The sequence below is a fragment of the Monodelphis domestica genome, chromosome 3 (assembly GCF_027887165.1).
Source record: "Monodelphis domestica isolate mMonDom1 chromosome 3, mMonDom1.pri, whole genome shotgun sequence".
Lineage (NCBI taxonomy): Eukaryota > Metazoa > Chordata > Mammalia > Didelphimorphia > Didelphidae > Monodelphis > Monodelphis domestica.
In genome coordinates this window covers 81,618,178-81,638,849 of record NC_077229.1, presented here as the reverse complement: position 1 = coordinate 81,638,849, position 20,672 = coordinate 81,618,178, and the positions used below count along the sequence as shown (strand labels likewise).

General features: G+C 41.8%; 1 protein-coding gene and 1 long non-coding RNA gene across 5 annotated transcripts in view; one reads left to right on the top strand and one right to left on the bottom strand.

Annotated features, from left to right (window-relative positions):
- Positions 1-20,672, top strand: part of LOC103104669 (tetraspanin-33-like) — a 31,595-nt gene that overhangs the window by 3,550 nt on the left and 7,373 nt on the right. For 2 of the 3 annotated variants that reach the window (XM_007489746.3, XM_056822284.1), the window contains exons 2-6: positions 3,692-3,749; positions 13,966-14,090; positions 15,638-15,712; positions 17,223-17,318; positions 18,143-18,271. In XM_007489746.3, coding sequence (XP_007489808.1) covers positions 3,692-3,749; positions 13,966-14,090; positions 15,638-15,712; positions 17,223-17,318; positions 18,143-18,271 — 483 coding nt within the window. The remainder of the gene's footprint in view (positions 1-3,691; positions 3,750-13,965; positions 14,091-15,637; positions 15,713-17,222; positions 17,319-18,142; positions 18,272-20,672) is intronic. The other variant, XM_007489747.3, reaches the window with a different exon arrangement.
- LOC130458265 (uncharacterized) lies at positions 5,727-13,972 on the bottom strand. Of its 2 annotated transcripts, none has more exons than XR_008917381.1 (2): positions 13,611-13,972; positions 5,727-7,603 (listed from the first exon to the last, which is right to left on the bottom strand). It is a non-coding gene; the product is annotated as an uncharacterized LOC130458265 (long non-coding RNA). The 2 variants fall into 2 exon arrangements; XR_008917380.1 differs by having other exon boundaries at positions 13,775-13,972.

Sequence of the window (20,672 nt, the reverse complement as noted above, 5' to 3'; positions counted from 1 at the left end):
AATGAGAAATTTGAATTCAAAGGCTTAAATTTCAAACTTTACATATCAATAAAACTAAAAAAAATAGTCATAATTTGTCTTGGTCCCCTCCTGATATCTTTTCCTGTGTACTTATACAATTTTTGCAGCTATTTTTTAATATGTTTTCAGTGAGTGTAATACTTTCCTCAAATGTCACCATTTTTTACACCTTTTCCTTTTTTTGGTATTGTCCATATTTTTCTAATTTTGGGGTGTCATCCATAATATTCTATTAATGTGCCAAAACCTATTCAACCATTCACCAACCATCCAACATATAGTATGTTGCTAAATTTTTTATCATTACCAGAAGTTAAAAGTATTTTTTAAAAGATAGTTTTCCTTCTTTATAGCAATATCTTTAGAAGACAGTCCTTGCAGTGGGACCACTGGGTCAGATGAAAGGTTCATAATTCTTACTGTATGTTGCCAAATTACTCTCCAAACTGTAAATGTACTAACCCAAAGCTCCGCCAACAATGATGATAGTTTGGTCTTAGATAAACCCCTGTAATATACAAATATATATTAAAAAAGTTCCGCCAACAGTGTGACAGTAGGCCAGTTTTTCCACAGCCTTGCCAACAATGAATTTTTATCATTCTAAATTATATTTGCTAATTGAAAGGAAAAAGAACTTCAATCACTACCACTAATGGCCCACTCATGCCCAGTATGGTATGGAGGTGACACTGGCTTTGAGAAGACTATGTCAGGAAAACATAAATTCTGTCAGGTTTGATCTGTCATAGCTTTGAGGAATTGGCCATGCTCTGTTTGTAATCTAAGGATCAATCTACTTAAATTCGGAGAGGAGCATCTCCAAATTGGCTTCAGGGTGGTAAATTTTTGGCTACCACTCAGAGATAATCTACTAAATTGTAAAGAGAATTGGGAATCTGCATTTAGTGATTCTGCATATGGGGGGAAGGGAACAAGCACTTATTAAATGTCTACTATGTGCTAAGGTACTTTATAAATACTATCTTATTTGAGACACAACCTCAAGGAGGTGGGTACAATTATCCCTATTTTATAGATGAGGAAAATGAGGCAGGTAGAGATTAAACGACTTGCTGCGGGTTATACCATTAGTAAGAGTCTAAGGTTAAATTTGAATCCATGTTTTCCTAACTCCAGAGCCAGTATTCTATCCACCGTGTCAACTACTGGTAGATAGAGAGACTAATGAAAGTATTTAACCATTTCTTTCATTGATAGCTGTCATTTACGCAGCACCTTTAGGTATTGTGAAGCACCTTACATATATGATATCATTTGAACCTTGTCAGTCTAGGAAGTAGGTATTGCAAGTACCATCATTCCTATTTTATAGATGAAGAAACTGAGGCCCAGAGAAATTTTAAATGATTCAGCTAGTGGGAGAAGGTGGCTTTGAATTCAGTTCTTTCCTGATTCTACATTGATTGATTGTTTGGATAATCAAAGCTATGAAAGATTTTGTGGGACAGAATTTGTCAAATGACTAGATGGTGGTTGTGGTAGGACAGCAGAGAAGGACAAGATGGGCAAAGATGATTCAGATATTACCAGTCTGGGTAATTGGGGGAATGTTAATGATTCTGGGATGCTTTGGGTCCAAGATTCCAGGATCCTATTTTACTTTGAGGATTTGCATTTTTGTCATAGGCAGGGGTGGTGCTGCTCCTTCCACAGTATAAATTGTGATCCCCATGTAACATTTTTTTCAAACAATTCATAGGAACACTTGGAGGAAATTTTTGAAGTCATCTAGCCCAACCCCCTCATTTTATAGATGAAGAAACTGAGACCCAGAGAGATAAAGGACTTGCCTAAGGTCACCAAGGGAGTCAGTGGTAGAACTGGGAATTGAATTCAGGTTCTTTTGATTTCAAATCCAGGGCTATTTCCATTATATCATCCTGCTTCTGTGGCTGATCTGATGACAAGGTTCTCCAAACAGAACTGGGCTGCCAGTCCTCAGACAACCACCACTTTGGTGCTTGGGTTCCTGGACTAACTGAGCCCCTTCCCTCTTGGTAACAGCCTTCAGAGTTTGTACTCTGCTGGCATTGGCTTCAAGAATCCAGGGTTATCACTTCCACATTGCTCTGAGAAATTAGAGTGGGCCTAAGTGGAAGATTTATGATTCATAAAATGAGACAACAAAGACTTTGTCAACAGTAGGCCCCTGCATGACTGATAGCTTATTTGAGAGAAGCTGAGAGTTCTTGGGCAAAGGATGCTCAAGTGGGGTCCCTGGAAACCTCATTTGAAGTTCTGACTGTGGCACACTCATCATGTAGCCTCTGGGGAATCACTTTTTCTTCTTTGAACCTCATCTTTCTTTTTTTTTTTATAACCCTTACCTTCCATCTTGGAGTCAATACTGTGTATTGGCTCCAAGGCAGAAGAGTGGTAAGGGCTAGGCAATGGGGGTCAAGTGACTTGCCCAGGGTCACACAGTTGGGAAGTGGCTGAAGTCAGATTTGAACCTAGGACCTCACGTCTCTAGGACTGGTTCTCAATCCACTGAGCTACCCAGCTGCCCCTGAACCTCATCTTTCTTACCTATCAAATGGAAGTAATATTATTTGTACTACCTATCTCACAAAATTATGAGAGATGCACTTTCAAAAGGGGGCCCCTAAGGGCAACTAAGTGGCTCAGTGGATTGAGAGCCAGGTCTAGAGATGGGAGGTCCTGTGTTCAAATTTGACCTCAGACACTTCCTAGCTGTGTGAACCTGGGCAGGTCACTTAACTCCCATTGCCTAGCCCTTACTGCTCTTCTGCCTTAGAACCAATATATAGTATTGATTCTAAGGTGGAAGGGAAGGGTTTGAAAAAAAGCTGGGGGGGGGGAGCTGTGGAAGGGACCAGGAGAAGATCCATAACAAGGATGAGGAAAAGCTGGAGCTTTACTCAGTGAGTGCTAACATCTTAGAGGGTCATATTTTATTGAGGGGTATTTTCCCCCCCATTGTTGGTTGGGAGAATGCCATATTTATTCCTTATTATCCTCCACTAACTCGATCCTCACAGGGCTTTAAGGAAAGGGGATCATGGGAGGGGGAGAGGGTAGAAGGCAGTGCTTGGTCAGTAGAACCCCTCCCCTCCCCTTTGCTAGCAATTCTTCCTTGGAATTGGGTTGGGGGTGCTCTCAAAGTGCCTCATCTCCTCATATTAACCCCTTTGGTTGGAGAATTAGTTCCTACTTCCCCTGGAGAAGCTTGAGGCCAGACTCCAAAGAACTGAGATCTCCTTTCCTAGGGAACACTGTACCCAGAAGTCACTTCATCCCCAGAGAAGCCATGCCCAGTTACCTGGTCTGAAGTGTCCTCTCTGCAGACAGCTTCTGGTCTATAGAAGCAATCTAGCTTCCCAGGATCAATCTGGCCCCTTTCTCTGGAGGGTCTGGTATTGTGAACTTTCCTTCCCCCTCACCTCCCATCATTTCTTCACCAGGATGATGGCTCAATTTATTTGCCTTCAGTGACAAAATTCCTTCTTACAACTTTTTAACTTGAGGTTTATGCCTCCATTTACCTAGCTGAAACTCTGCTCACAAAATATCAATCATATTTGACCCGAAATATGTCTAAGAGGAAGCCCATAAGTCAACTCTTTTAGGGGGAGCTTTTTGCTTTATTAGATGGGACTTTTCCATGTTTGTCTTCCATTGCCAGGTGGCCAGTGGTTTAATGATTGCTGTGGGTATATATGCAAAGCTCTCCAAAGAATCAGGTAAGTGTGATTTGCCTTCTACTACCAGATCACTACTGGGATCTGGCCTGGGGACACACTGGGAAGTGAGGAGCCCTCCCCCCCACTCCCTTCCATTAACACCATCAGAAAGGAAGGTGGCAGGAGCCCAGAATGCTTTGGAGTTGAGAAGGGAGGAAAGAAACAGCTGCATCGCATTAAGGGAAGAGATCCATAACCATCTAGACTAGGGGTTCTTAACCCTGTTTGTGTCATGGACCCCTTTGGCAGTCAATCTGGGGAACCCTATCCATCTCTTTTTAGAACAATGTTTAAAATACATAAAATAAGGAGGCAGCTAGGTAGCTTAGTGGATTGAGAGTCAGGCCTCGAGACGGGAGGTCCTAGGTTCAAATCTGGACTCAGACATTTCCCAGCTGTGTGACCCTGGGCAAGTCACTTGACCCCCATTGCCTAGCCCTTACCATTCAAGATGGAAGGTAAGGGTTTTAAAAAAATACACAGAATAAAATCTGTTGATGATAAAGGGAACACATGAAAGTTAAACTGTCACCAAAAATACTTTCAAAAACAAATGAATAGGGGCAGCTGGGTGGCTCAGTGGATTGAGAGCCAGGCCTAGGGATGGGAGGTCCTAGGTTCAAATCTGACCTCAGACACTTCCCAGTTGTGTGACCCTGGGCAAGTCACGTAACCCCCATTGCCTAGTCCTTACCACTCTTTTGCCTTGGAGCCAATACAAAACAAAACAAAACAAAACAAATTCATGATCCTAGGTGAAGAAGCCCTGATCCAGTCCAACCCCTGCTCCAAAAAGAGTCCTCACAATGAGACACACTAACAAGTTATCAACCACTATCTATTTGTAAACAAGTTAGGGAAAGATACCCACTCCACTGTGCAATATGGTTAGGAAGTCTTTCCTCGGACTTCTCCCCTCTTGGGACAATTCCTGTTCCATGTAACACATCTTTAAATATATGACTTCAATCATCATGTGTCCCCTCGAGTCTTCTCCAGGCTAAACACTCCTAGTTCCTTTATCTCCTAATCACTGAGCATGGACTGAAGGCTCTTCACCATCCTGGTGGCCTTCCTTGGAACATTTAATGAACAAAGTGCAGAACTGAACATGATATTCCAGATGAGTTCTGGTGAGGGCAGATTACAATGAGACTACCAACTACTTATCTCTTGAAGCTCCATCTCTCTTACTTCAGCCTAAGATTGCATTAGACAGTTTGGTTAACACATTTATTCCTATTGAGCTTGCAGCGTACTATAGCCTTCAGATCTTTTCTGGATAACCTGTTGCCTTACTCTGCCATGACTATATCTTCTACTTGTGACACTGGTTTCTAAAAAAATTATATTTTATTTTTCTATCCAGCAAAAATCTGCCTTTTCTTCCTCCCTCCACACTCCTATTGAGAGTGAAGGAAAAACAAAACCCTTATTACAAACATGCATTTTTGTTGTTCAGTCATTTTCAGTTGTGTTTGACTCTTCATGACCTCACTTGGGGTTTTCTTTAAAACAAACAAACAGATTTATTTATTTATTTTATTTAGAATATTTTTCCACGGTTACAAGATTCATGTTCTTTCCCTCCCCATTTCCCTCTCCCTTCCCGTAGCCAACAGGCAATTCCACTGGGTTTTACATGTGTCATTGATCAAGACCCATTTCCATATTATTAATATTTGCAATAGAGTGATCATTTAGAGTCTACATCCCCAGTCATATCCCATTTGGGGTTTTTTGGGCAGAGATACTGGAGTGGTTTGCTATTTCCTTCTCCAGATCATTTTATAAGGAAACTGAGGCAAACATGGTTGAGTGACTTGTTCAGACTCACACAGCTAGTGTCTGAATTTGAACTCAAGAGGAGTCATACTGATTCCAGGATCACCACTCTATTCACTGCATAACCTAGCTGTCCTTGCTTATTTTAAATGCTATTATTTTGCTCTTGTTTGCCATAAGTAGTTTCTCCAATTTGTTATTTTTATTTTTTATATGTGTGTGTCCAAGTTTCTACCCAGCTCTAGTCTTTTCATCAGGAATGAATGATGAGCATTTCCATAGGAGCAGATGTTTACATTTCTAGGTAGAATTTTTTGGTGCCAAGAAGCAGCTTCAGGGATAATATACATGGCTTGGTGGTTTGGGATGCTGTCTTGTGTGGGAAATGAATATAGATTGTGATATCTTTATGAAATAATTTCCTCTTTATTACCTCCAAAACAGTTTGATTTTAAGGCTAAAACAGTTTCTCCCCCAGTCTATGAATAGGGTTGAGTACTCCCTTCTTTTATTTAAATCTTAATAGGATAATAGGATTGAGAGATTAGATGAACTCTTTTAGTGTGTGGGCAACAGGAACTGAGGTAAAGTCTGCTCAGGTTTCTCTTCATAAAGTCCCTTCAATTGGGAAGTGTTGGGGGGAAAGATTTCCATTCACCAGCAGGAAAAGTAGGTAACCCTCAGGAGAAAGTCTTTTTCCTACCTTCTCTCTTCAGTGTCTCAAGACCGAGAGCCTTTCCTCTACCAGCCAGTCTTCTCCACCTCAAGATTCCAATCCCTTGGGGCCCCCTCCCCCATCAAGGTGATCAATTTCACACACTCTTCAGCCTGGCACTTTTTCTTTAGTGCCAGCCTCTGTCACATTAGGTAATAAAGTTGGCAAGCTCTAGCTGCCATTTTGTACTGCAGTGACCCAGCCTTCAGGTGGGGAGGAAAGGGCCTGTCGATATCCTTAAGACCCACTCTTCCTGTGATGAAGTAATGATCTCTCCTTGGGGTCTCTAAGTTTACCTTCTAAGTGGCTATTTATCAATCAGAGATGTCTTGGAGTATCCTGGAGAGGGACTAAGAGGTGAGGTCACAAGGGGTATATATTGGCATGCCCAGGCTCTTTGGTCATGTTCAGGCTATGGAGGGAGTCCACTGGCCATTTTATATTTTCTTGAGTAGTTGATAAATAAATTAACTTAAAATTGAGAAATATTGCCTATTGAGAATATCAATCATTACACCGGAGAGTACGGAGAGAGGGAAGGAAGAGTCAGTGGTTGTAGGGAGAGAATATTTCAAGTGCCATTAGTGCGAGATTGGAGAAATATGGAATGTGAGTGTGAAGAATGAGTGTGGTGAGGAAGAAGGTCTGTGACCTGGGTTTTGGGTGAGGCTTAAAACAGACAGAGGAGAATAATCTCTATTCTTCCCTCCTGAACTTCCAGCCTCCAACAGCACACACCAGGATGGAGTGAGAGATAATGAAATAGAATAAGATCATCTTCTATCCAGGAAGTCTGAATTGTGAATATCTGAGCTTTGCCTGATATCAAGATTGAAAGGAGTGAGCCCAGGAAAGCACAGAGTGCCTTGGGGCCCAGGGGTGGTTGAAGGGGAGGACAAAAGGAGAGCTAAGCTGTGGGGACAGTAAGACAGCAAATGTGTGGGAAGTGGGTCCCCAGGAAGTCCTTAGCTTTTGTTTCTTGCTAGAGTTCCTTATGGACAGCACAGAAAAACAAAGAAACTGAATTTTTACAGACATGGATCAATAGGTTCTAATCTTAGAGAAGGGAGGGAGGATCAAGGATGACCTCACTGTGTCTGCAGGACTCTGGTGCCCTCAGATTGTGGTTTGAGTCTTCTGTGTCCATATAGTGGGGGAAACTGTGATTCTGAGTTGCCCATTTTCTTCAGAGAATGAAGAAAAGAATGGAGCCTGGTCAGTTCACAAGGCTTCCCTCCCTCTTGTAGGGGTCAGAGGTCAATCTGGTGACACTTTCACTTGAAACCTCTTCTCACTGAGCCCCACTGTGTGTCAGGCCTTATGCTCCATGTGGGAAGGAACACAGTCACAAAATCTAGAAAAGAGAGACGCACAAAGACCAGTTTAATACAGAATAAATATTAACCAACAGTGAGCTTATGGAGGGCAGGGTTTGTCTTTTGCCTTTCCTTGTATTCCTAGCACTCAGCACAGAGTTTTTAGCACATCGTAGGTGCTTAAAAAATCTTTATTGACTGGAAATATACAAATAATTTGTGAAAGAAGTTCTGAGAATGAAGAGTTCATCTGACTGATGAGGGAGTTACGGCAGGCTTGATGGAGGAGGCCAGGCAGAGGGAAGAAGGGAAGGTTTTGGGGGAGGAGGAAGATGTTCTAGACATGGAAAGCAACAAGAAGAGAGGAATGGAGATGGGAAAGTATATCTTCTGGGAATGGTAAGTCTTCTGCCTAGGGTACATGAAGAGGACCACTAGGAAGTGTAAGAGTTAAAATTTAGGGAAACTGAAGGCAGATAGAAATAAGTTTCTCTCTGCAAGGAGTATTATATTTTTAGAGGTTTATTGAAGATTAAAATATAAAGAAAATACAAGTAAGAGAGGCACATGTCTAGGCCCAAAGAGCCTATTCATGACCACTCACATCTTGCCTGCTAGGTGGAGAGCCGCATCTGCTCCCAAGCGGAAGTAGGAAAAAGGGGCAGAGCCTTTTTACAACCAGGTTAAATACCCCATCTTGCCCAGGTGAGGTTACAAGGCATACTGGGGAAGTGGAGCAAGGACTTCTGGGGATTGAAGTCCTGCATTCAAATCTCCATTTTTACATAAGTAAGTGTAGATGGGTACATTGGAATGTTATTGGAGAGGGTCCTGAAGTCAGTTTAGGTTTTCATTTGGGTAACGGGGCATCTAGGCAATGCAATGGATAGAACTTAGAATTAGGAAGACTCATTTTTCTGAGTTTAAATCTGGCCTTAGACACTTCCTAGCTGTGTGACCCTGGGCAAGTCACTTCACTCTGTTTGCCTTAGTTTTCTCATCTGTAAAATGAGCTGGAGAAATAAATGGCAGACTACTATCTTTGCCAGTAAAGCCCCAAATGGGGTCATGAAGAGCTGGACACAACTGACACAATTCAGCAACAAGAAGGTTTGAGACAGGGAGAGACCTGATTAGAAGAGAAGTCTGGTGGCTTATAAAGGTGAGAAACTAGCTGCCATTGTCCTGAGGTACTGATGCTGAGAGCCTGGACTTCCTATTGGCAATTTAGGGTGCCTTCCTTTTCACCCCTACCATCTATCTTTCTGATCCGGAGCCTTAAACTTTGGACTCACTTTTCCTTTGATTTATCTAGTCTGTCGAGATCATCCCGTGCCCTCTTTCTTGTGTTTTTGCTCTGGGGATGTTCAAGGAAATGGCTACAGTACAATGTTGCCCAGGCTGATGGTATTTGGCAGCAAGGTCACAAAAACATTATAACCAAATCCAGTCATGAATATCTGGAAATTCGATAATGATGTTTCAACCATGGCTTCTTTCTATCACTGTTCTCACGGCCCGGATAGCTCTGTGGGAGGCCAGAACAGTCCACCCAGTTCACATACCTTTTGGATTTTAGTCGCAGTGTTTCAGGCAACATTTTTGAGATTGCAGCCAAGTTTTTGATCTGCCTCCGGAGCTTCTACATTGGGAATTCCCTAAACTTAGAAAATCTCAGGTCTGAACTGAACACATATTCATACCCTCCATCAACTCCCAGGTAGGAAAATTCTCCCGGGCAATCCAGATCTGCCTTGCTCTCTCTCTAGGTTAAAGATTCAGAGAGCTGCTTGGGGTGACAGCCCTGGGTCACAGAATCAGGATGGGTCAGAGGCTGGATGTGAATCCAGATTTCTCTGGCTCCATATCCTCTCTCTGTCTATCCCTCCATGCCACACACACACCTAGGTGTATGTATATGACTTTAAAGTTTGCCAAGCGGCTAGGTGGCACAGTGGATAGAGCACCTGGACTGCAGGCAGGAAGATCTGAGTTCAAATCTGGTCTTAGACACTTACTAGCTAGGTGACCCTGGGTGAATCACTTAAGTCTGTTTGTCTAATTGTTCCTTGTCTGTAAAATAAGCAGGAGAAGGAAATGGCAAACCATTCCAGTGATAGCTTTGCCAAGAAAACTCCAAATAGGATCACAAAAAGTTGGATGTGACTGAAATGACTACGCATTAATTGCATATAGTAGGAACACAATAAATGTTTGGCTTTTTGATTGACAAGAAGACAATTCAATGTCTTTAACACTAAAACTCTCCTGGAGGTCAACTCAGTTTCTGAGGATTGAAAAGGTATCAGCAGAAGGAAGAGCTGGATGATGAAGGGACATCAAATCAGACTACAAGGATCTTGGGCAACTAAATGGGACAGTGGATAAAGTGCCCCTCTATCTTCATGAGTTCAAATCTGACCTCAGGCATTTACTAGCTGTGTGACCCCGAGCAAGTAAGTCACTTAACCCTGTTTGCCTCAGTTCCTCATCTGTAAAATAAGCTGGAGAAGGGAATGGCAAACCACTGTCATAGATTTGCCAAGAGAACCCCAAATGGAATTACAAAAAATTGGGAATGATTGAAAAATGACTGAATAGTAAATATTATTGGATTATTGTGAGAAAACCACCCAACCGTTTCTATAGCCTCTAAGCAAATGCTACCACTTTGACTGACTCTTTTTTTTTTTTTAAATCCTTACCTTGGGCCTTAGTATAACTTCTAAGACAGAAGAGTGGCAAGGGCTAAGCAATTGGGGTGAAATGACTTGTCTAGGGTCACATAGCTAGGATATCATCCATAATTTGATCAGCACATCTAGTCCTCATGCAAGCTGGTGGTTTCTTTTTGCTCTAAATTTACTGACTGATAATTATAAGCTCTGCCAACAGACACACAAGGCAGTGAATTTGAGTCGGCATCTGGGGGTTTTGGGAAAGACGCTGATAAGGAAGTAAGGAGTTGTGAGACAGGACAGTCCTGGAACAAGGGAAGCATGAATTAAACTGACCTCACTCTCCCGAGATAAGCCAGAAAGCACTGATACAGACCTTGGACAATTGGAGTTAATGTTGCCACTCTGCTGTTGACCTAGAGCATAACTGTGGGTCCTTTGAGGAAGAAGAATAAAAAAGTATCGAGTATACACCCCCCCACCCCCACACACATATACAGACACACACGGATTACTTGTTCAAACCCTGTGATTCTAAATGAGACATTGTACTAAGTGTGCAACTCTGATTGAGACCTGAGAGAATGACAGAGCTAGGCCTATGCAGGCCTCAATTAAATGTGAAATCACTTTTCTTCAGTGGTCCTTAATATCCTCATTGGTGATGGGGGGGGCAATTAAGGAGAAATAAAAATGATAAAGATCTATATAAAATTTTTTTTAAAAAGGTCAGATTTGAACCCAAGTTTTCTTTACTCAGGTCTATTGCTCTATCCACTGTGTAACTTAGCTGCCCCTCACTTTGATTTACTCTTTTTTTTTTAAACCCTTTCCTTTCATTTTAGAATCAATACTATGTATTGGTTCCAAGGCAGAAGAGTGGTAAGGGCTAGGCAATGGGTGTCAAGTGACTTGTCCAGGGTCACACATTGTCTGAGGTTAGATTTAGACCTAGGACCTCCCATCTCTAGGCCTGACTCTCAATCTATTGAGCTGTCCAGCTGCCCCTGATTTTACTCTTAATAAAGCCTAAGCCTGTTAGCCTGGCTTTGAGGACCTCCATGACCTACACTGGTGAGTTCTAGGTAATGTTTGAGTTCCCACATTAAAATTCTCCTATTTTAAGATTCTGTATCATTGCAGTCCTGCTGAGTGACTATAATCATTCTGTATTTGTTTTATTGGTACTTGAAGTGCTTTAAAAATGAATGAATGAAAAAACATTTATGAAGGACTCACTGAAAATAAGATAGCCCTAGCCCTTCAGCAGCTTACAGTCGGTTAACGGGAGATAAAAATAGACAGGAATGGTGGTCTGAGAAGGGAGTGTGTGGAGAAGATGAGCTCATCTATAGAGCAATCAACAAACATGCCTTTTCCAGGAACAAAGTAGTATTGCTTTGTTTACTTAGTCCAGAGGTGTAGGTAAGTTTTTTGGGGTTGAGGGGAGAAGGAAGAGGACTGATCCTCATCAGTGGCAGGATGGAGGGCAAGATGGTGGGCTGGATGGCTGGATGGGGTATAAAACATGGTTTGGTGGTGTTGTGAGGCCTGTGTGTCATAGTAGACTAGTTGAGTTTGTGCCCAGAGATGAAGAGAATGAAGGAGTAGAGCAGGAGCTCTCAAACTGACCAAGGTCCTGGACATGTTTTGTTTCTGTTTTTTATCTTTTCCAGTCATGATACCTCAAGGCACAAGGCAAGATGGTCAGGGTGGGCAGCTACTCGGAACATGAAGCACAGTTTCCACCCAACCATCTTTGAGAATTTAACATTGAAACATTTGACATTTTGAGAATTTGACACACTGATGAGGAATTAGCCTTGATCTACTTGGCCCCAGGGGGCAAAACTAAGAGAGATGGTCACAGGGAGGCAGATTTAGATATGAGAAAAAAACAAAAAAAACCTCCCAATGATTTAGAGCTATCCAAAAGAAAGTGGGCTGCTTTGGGAGACAGTGGGTTCCCTTTAACCTTCAAGCAGAGGTAGAATGACCAACCTCTCTTTGGGGATGTTATAGAAGAGATCTCTGTTAAGGTACAGGTTAGATTAGGTACCCCTAAAGATCTTCTTAGTTCTGAAATTGGATGGGCTGGTGTAGTAGAAGATATTTCAAGCATACAAAGTCCATTAAAGCTTAGGGGGAATCAGAAAGGCTTCATAGAGGAGGTAGGATTTGTCCTGGGCCTAGAAGGATAGGTTAGATTGTGTCTTGCAGAAATTAAGTGAGAGACTTGGAAGGTAGGGAACTAGAGAATGACATTTCAGGCAGAGGGAATAAGAAGAACAAAGATACAGAAGAGGGAAAGCTAAGAGTCAATACTACATTCTGAAAACAAGAAGAAGTTAAATTTGTCTGGAACCAGATGGGTAAAGCAGAAGAGTCAGAACACAAAAGGTCTTGGATGCCAATTTAAAGAGCTTAGAATTTATTCAATAGACAATGGAAACTACATGTACATTGCCCTTCCCTGCACTGACTGGCCTGATCAACGCTGAGCTTAAGGATGACTGTCAGCTATGTAGGATTGATCAGAGGGAGAGAAAGGAGAATCAGGGAAGCCAGTTAAGGGGTTATTGCAATAATCTACAAGAAAAATGATTGGACTTAGAGGGAACTACTGCTACTGATACAGTATTCCTCCTGCTGCTGCTACTACTAGGTTGACCAGAAATTTGGATGCCTCAATTTTACCCCGGACCTTTTGAGAAACCGTAGTACCCAGCATACCTGTTTGGGGTTGAACTGTAGACCTGAGCTATTTGGGGACCCTAGTGTGGGTGGGATCTGTGGACATAGTAAAAATGCTGAGTGTCTTTATTTGTTTTGGAGGCTTCCCTTGTTACATTAAAGTTCTCTCAGGAAGGCCAGCTCTTAGTTTGACCTTTTCCTTTGTAATTGTTACAGTGACTGCTCCCTGACACCTCTGAGGCATGCTGCGGCCTGCTTGCAGTTTGTCCACGCAGGCCTTCCATACCTAGTTCTCCAGAGGTATAGGAGAGACCCTCCCCTCCCCCCAGTGCAGTCCCTCTTCGGAGTTGGCATCTTGCACAGTGTCTTCTCCAGGAGGGAGCTGGCATTTTAGTGCGGGGTCTGCTCTCAGGGATAAGTCCCTAGAGTCGCCAGGGTGCAGGCCCTGTGTGGTATTTTGGTGCTGGGCTCTGTGTGGTGGCCAATATTGGACCTTATTCCTATTCCTGATTAAAGACTAGGTTTTTCTGACTACTTTGGTAGTTTTGTTATTTTCAAGTTAACAAGTACTACTACCACCACCACCACCACCACCACCACCACTACTACTACTACTACTACTACTACTACTACTACTACTACCACTACCACTACCAAATCTGCCCCAACCTACTTTTCCAGCCTTGAGAATCTCTTTCTTCAGCCCTCCGCTCTGATTACACGGTGCTGCCTCTACTGCAGTTCCGCCCGCCATCTTGCATTTCCCACTTTGCTTCCTAAGCTGTTTCGGCTTCCGTGTCCTTCCCGGCAGCCCGTCTCTGCTTGTGGAACTCTTACCCATTTTTCGGTGCCTCACATCCATGCAGCTTTTCCGGATCCTTCCCCACACCCGAAATCACCTCCTTTTCGAACTTGGAGCTCCTGGTCGGGGTGTGTTAGGAGTTTCAGTACTAGTCTGTCTCGGGTCTTTCCACTGTCCCGCTGTGCAGCAGACCTTCCCTTCCCCATGTCTATTTCATGCTTCCCAGGCGCGGTGGAGTCCCTGCTGGCAGAGCCCTCCCTCCTCGTCCTCGCGGTGGGGGTCCTCACGTTCGTTATCACCTTTTTGGGCTGCACTGGAGCCCTCAGGGACATTCCGTTGCTGCTGAAAATGGTAAGAAATGGGCACAAGTGGAGCTACAGACCCACGAGGAAGGCCTTGCTTCCAAGGACACTGTGGCCAAATGACGCGGGCCTCCCTCAGACCCCTTTCTCTTCCTGTAAAATGAGGGCAGAAGGACCAGTCTAATCCGAATATTCCAGCCCAGAGTTTCAGGCTCTCCCTACCTTTATCTGCTGTTTACAGGCAGGCACAGACAGGGAGACATGAAGATGACCTCCTGGGGGCTAGTACAGGTATCACCTCCTCCCAGTTGCTGTTCAGTTGCTCCTTTGGCATTGCAACTATGCAAAATGTTGGAAACTTGTTTAAACTGTATTTAAACTACCAAAACAACCTGAGATGTAAAAAACTGAATTTCTAAATTTACTGTTTACATTTTTCCCTTAATAATATACTTGTTAGGGCCAGCCAGGTGGCTCAATGGATGGAAAGCCAGGCCCAAAGTTCTGTATTCAAATTTGGCCTCAAACACTTCCTAGCTGGGCAGCCCTGGGCAAATCACCTAACCTCCATTGCCTAGCCCTTATTGAACTAATACTAAATATTGATTCTTTTTTTTTTTTAAACCCTTACCTTCTGTCTTGGAGTCAGTATTGACTCCAAGGCAGAAGAGTGGTAAGGGCTAGGTAATGGGGGTCAAGTGACTTGCCCAGGGTCACACAGCTGGGATAAATATTGATTCTAAGACAATTAAAAGGTTGGGTTTTTTAAAATAGTATATTTGTCTTTTTCTTCCCTCAGGAAAAATATATGAATTTTCCATCTTGTTAATTACAATCTAGCTTGTATACTAACTACATGGTTTTAATTATTAGCCACAAGAGGGAGACCTCTCCTACCTTAAGGTCTGGCATCATATTCAAAGGCCTCTATTATAATTTGTTCCAAAACGGTTTTTAGATGTTGCCTTAGCCATCTTTCATGTTCTATAAGGGGCTTTGAAAAATTTCAGAGCATTTTCATGTCCTGTATCTAAAGCTCACAATAGCCATCCTCCTTGAGGAAGGCAGAACAGTGATGAAGATTTATAATTTATAATTTTAATTATAAATTAACTTTAATTTACAATTTATAGTTATAATTTTAACAATGATAGTATTTTATGCTATCCACATCTAGAGAAAGAACTTCTGGAGTACAAATGCAGATGAAAACATATGATTTGTCACTTCTTTTTTTGGAATATATGATGGTTTTTTAAAAAATGAATATTATCTTTATTTTTTTGTCATTTAGATTTTATTTAATTAAAAAATTTCCCTTATGAATCATGTAAATTTGGAAAAGTTATGTAGAAATTTGTTATTAAAATAAAATAAAGATAAAACCAAAAAAATTCCCATTTTACAGTTGAGAATACTGAGGCTCAGGGAGAGGTAAAGTGATTTCTCTCTTTCGATCTAGGGAAGGCTGGACCTAGATTCAAACTCAGATTTCCTGATTTGGGGGTTATTTCTGTTTCAGCCCTGCTTGTGATAGCCACAAATACCTGGCTGAGAGCAGGCTCAGTTTCCCAAGATGCTGCTTTCTTTCCTCAGTTTGCTGTGTTGTTGCTGCTGATCTTCGTGGTCCAGATCGTGGCTGTAGGAGTGGCCTTTCTCTTCTCTGGCCTGGTAATAAGAACCAAGTAGGCTCTAGACTTTGATGGGCACTGGAATATCTTAAATGCTTACCTCGTGTCAAGCCTTAATCACAGGACTCTCCAAAGAGAAAGCAACAACAACAAAAAAACAGGGAAGAATTTGAATCTGTTTTCTCCTCTTGGTTGCATCTGGTTTGTTTAAATAATTAACTTGGAGGTAACCTTAGAACCTAGAACTCCAGAGCTGGAAGAGACTTTAGAACAAAGAATATCGGAGTGGGAAGGGAACATAGAGCAATTAGAGGGGAATTTAGAACATAGCATGTCAGAGCTGGTAGGGCAGTTAGAATAGAAAATGTCAGAGCTGGGAGGGAATTTTAGAACATGGAATGTCAGAACTGGGAAGGACCCTTAAAACACAAATATCTGAGATGGGAAGACCCTTGGAACCCAGAATATCAGAACTGGGAAGAACCCTTGGAACATGGAATGTCAGGGCTAGGAGGATCCTAGAACCCAGAATTTCAGAGCTGGGAAGACCCTTGAAACATGGGATGTCAGAGCTGCGAGGGCTCTTAGAACACAAATATCTGAGATGGGAAGACCCTTGGAACCCAGAATATCAGAACTGGGAAGAACCCTTGGAACATGGAATGTCAGGGCTAGGAGGATCCTAGAACCCAGAATTTCAGAGCTGGGAAGACCCTTGAAACATGGGATGTCAGAGCTGCGAGGGCTCTTAGAACACAAATATCTGAGATGGGAAGACCCTTGGTACCCAGAATGTCAGAGCTGGGAAGGGCCCTTAGAACCCAGAATTTCAGAGCTGGGAGGGCCCTTAGAGCACAGAGTATCAGAGCTGGGGGGCCTTAGATGTCCTAAGAACAATTTCCACCTCATCACCCAGGCCAATTTTATAGATGAGCAACCAGAGCCCTAGAGAGAGCTGAAATAGATTATTTATCTAGACCACACAGCCAGTTAGTGGCAGAACTTGGTCTTGTAGTTTTGTAACAATGCCATTAAGGCAGCCTTTGACTCTCCATTCAGAGCTTTTTTCTACCACACCATAAACCTTCCCTTGTTAGCTGTAGATCATTGGAAGGGCAACTAGGCAGTTGGCCTGGAAGATGTGAGTTTGGAAGAGGTGAATTCAAATGTTGCCTTAGACACTTAGCTATCTATGACACTGGGCCAATCATTCAACCATTTTGTCTCAGTTTTCTCATCTGTAAAACAGGAACAATAACATCTATTCCAAAGGGTTGTTTTGAGGATCAAATGAAATGCTATATATAAAATATTTTGCAAACCTTTAAGCACTGTATACATATTAGCTATTATTAAGAAAAAAGGATATCCACAGGAATTTTTTGACAGTTGAATTCAATTTTCTGGTAGAGTGGATTAGAATTTGGATAGAGGAATCATATGGGTTAATCATAACCAGATGTTCTCTGAGGTCTACCAGGGAGGTAGATTAATGTCAATTGGTGGAGAGCTGGGTCCATCAAATGTTTTCCCTTGGTTTTGAGTTGCAGGTGATGGATAAGGCTGCATTTCTCATGGGAAAAGCCATAGTGAGTTACCGGGATGACTTGGATTTACAAAATCTCATTGACTATATACAGAAGAAGGTAAGAAGCAGGTAATGTATTGTATTAGAAAAGAGCCCTGAGCTAGGAGTTAGGAGACCTCCCACTGCTACCTTGATGGATAACCTGGGATTCATCTGTCTAATGAGAAATTTGGATGAAGTAAATTATAAGGTTCTTCCAGTTATTCTTTAAGTGAATTCCTCTAAAATGTTTGGGAATGGGGGCAGCTGGGTGGCTCAGTAGATTGAAAGTCAGGCCTAGAGAGAGATCATAGGTTCAAATCTGGCCTCAGATACTTCCTAGCTGTGTGACCCTGGGCAAGTCACTTAACCCCCATTGTCTAACTTTGGGAGCCATCCAGCAGTCTCCCTGAGGGTGAGGGCTCACTCCATCAGATATGACTATCTGGTTGAGTAATGGAGATGAGAGACATTGTGTGCTTAGGTGTCACACAGTGTTCTGCCATAGCACGGAGGTTCGTTTATTATATAAGCTGGTGATTACATACTTCTTTGGCACACAATCAATTTTCTACATATGTGTTTCCATAGTACTTAATAACATGCATAGCCTAAGGAGATATTTGTTGACCGACATAAACAGGGTGATCTAGAGGTTAGTTCTCCCTGACCTTAGAGAATCATTGTTACTTTTGGTTCCCATACTGTGGATTTCCTCCAGCGAAGGACAGTTGTGCATTTACAACTACCCAGCCACCAGTTGGCTCATTTGGCATCTGTTGCACAGCTTTATGGATTTCTTTGCTGTAGCAAATTAGACTTCAGAGGGTGCCTAGCCCAGGCCCTGTCTCCAGCTGAAGCCCATCCGGACATTCCAGTTCTAATGCTGATTTTCCTCTCCAGTTTGAGTGCTGTGGGGTCCATTCCTACAAAGATTGGTCCCAGAATGAATATTTTGATTGCAGCATTTCCAATCCAAGCTTGGAATGTTGTGCTGTTCCTTTCTCCTGCTGTATCCCAGAGGAGGAGCAGGTGAGTGTCTGGTACAAGCAGGGTCCTTTTTCTGTTCCTTTTCCCTATTGCATGATTTAGGAGGCAGCTAGGAAGTGCAGAGATAGAGCTCTCCACCTGGAGTCAGGAAGAGCTGAATTAAAATTTCACTTCAGATACTAGCACTGTAACCCTGAGCAAGTCCCTTAACCCCTGTCTGTCTCAGTTTTCTCAACTGTAAAATGGGGATAAATAATAGCACCTAACTTCTAGAGTTGTTATGGGGATCCATTAGATAATGTTTGTAAAGCCTTAGCACAATGCTGGTCTAATAATAGTAGACTTTTTTTTTTTTAAACCCTCACCTTCTGTCTTGGAGTCAATACTGAGTATTGGCTCCAAGGCAGAAGAGTGGTAAGGGCTAGGCAATGGGGGTCAAGTGACTTGCCCAGGGTCACACAGCTGAGAAGTGTCTGAGGCCAGGTTTGAACTTAGGACCTCCTGTCTCCAGGCCTGGCTCTCAATCCACTGAGCTGCCCAGCTGCCTCCAATAGTAGACTTTTAATACTGTATGTGTATATATGTATCATATACATTATTGTATTAAGGAAAGGTCCATATGTTCTCTTATTTTCTAGTGCTTTTAATAGAAATAGGTACTATATTTTGTCAAAATCTTTTTTTGCATCTATTGATATAATCATATAATTTTTCTTGGTTTTATTATTAATGTGATTAAAGTTATCATTTTCCTAATATTATCTAAGATTCTCTCCAAATCTGACATTCAATGGCTAAAAGACTCTATGATCAGAGCTTGACTCTAGTCTCTCATTAAGACACAAATTGTGCCCCTGTTAGGATTCCTGGTATATGATAATGTATATAATACAGATATACACATACATGTACAGACATTATTATATTTTGTGTGTGTATACATATACATGCCAATAATGGTAGCTCTGGGTGATTATCTGGCTAGCCAAATATATTGGAAAGGATTCTAGTTTCTCTCCATTACCAATAATGCTGATAGATATATATCTATATTAGTGATTAAATATATATATATGTCAATATCACCAAGATCTATCATTATTGGTAATGGGGAGAAACTAGAATCCTTTCCAATATATTTGGGAATGGAACAAGGATGTCCATTTATTATCACTTCACATAGGAAATGCAGCCTATAGCAAAAAGACAAGAAAAAGAAATTGAGGGAATAACTGAGAACATTATTTGCCAGAGCAAGCTAAGCCCCAGAAAGCTGCTTTTATTTGTTTAAAGTCATACAAGCTATATCTTGATCCCATGAGCTTCTGACATGTCCCTCAAAACCCTTCCATGGTTCCCTACTACCTAATGGAGTGGGCCCAAATTCCTTCATCAAGCATTTTGAAATCTAGTTCAGTTTAATTCAAATAATTATTTATTGATCAGCCAACACACACTTATGAGGCACTTACTGTTTGCTTCAGTACCTTAGGCAGTGTGGTAAACTCTGGCTATACAAAGAAAGGCAAAAATATGGTTTTTGTCTTCAAGAAGCTCATGCTAAAATGGAGGATCTTACAACTAAATAAGCATGTACTTATATGTTCATTCATTAAATACTGATGTGTTTATCACATACTTACTCTTTGACTCAGGAGTCTTCTTTTTTGGTTCTGTGCCAGGGACACAAAGATGGGAAGGAAAGTAGTTCCTGCCCTCAAGGAGCTTATATTCTGTTGGAGCAAAAGAATGTATACATGGATAAATAAATATAAAACATATGCCACATCTCAGATACTTCTCAGTTGTGTGACCCTGGGCAAGTCACTTAACTCCCATTGTCTAGCCCTTACCTCTCTTCTGCCTTGGAACCAATACAAAGTACTGATTCTAAGAGGGAAGGGAAGGGTTTTACTAAAAAAAAACAAAAACAAAAAGAACTGTATACCACATATATATTATATATACATACACAAACCCCATTTATTCATATACATACATACAAACAATAGCTCTTTAAACCTGTCACTTAACCTCTGTTTGCCTCAATTTCTTCATCTCTAAAATGGGGATAATAATAACACCTACCACCCAAGGTTGTTGAGAGGACCCAGTGAGATAATTATAAAACACTTAGCACAGTGCCAGGCACATAGAAAGCACTCTATAAATTCTAATTACTATTATTACCTTGAACCTCAATTCTTGGGCATCCTTCCCATTGTCAGCTGATAATGATTAACGCCCCATTCCACTTAACTAATTAACAGCAATTAGCTTTTGCATGTATCCCCTAACTCCCTGTACAGATACTGCTCTGTGTATAGGAGATGCTTAATAACTTTTCCCCCTCAAATTGACTTTATTGAACACTCATCTCTAGGGGACTTTATAAGCTATTATGTGGGAGATATTTGTTCCATTCAGCAGGAAGTTATTAAGC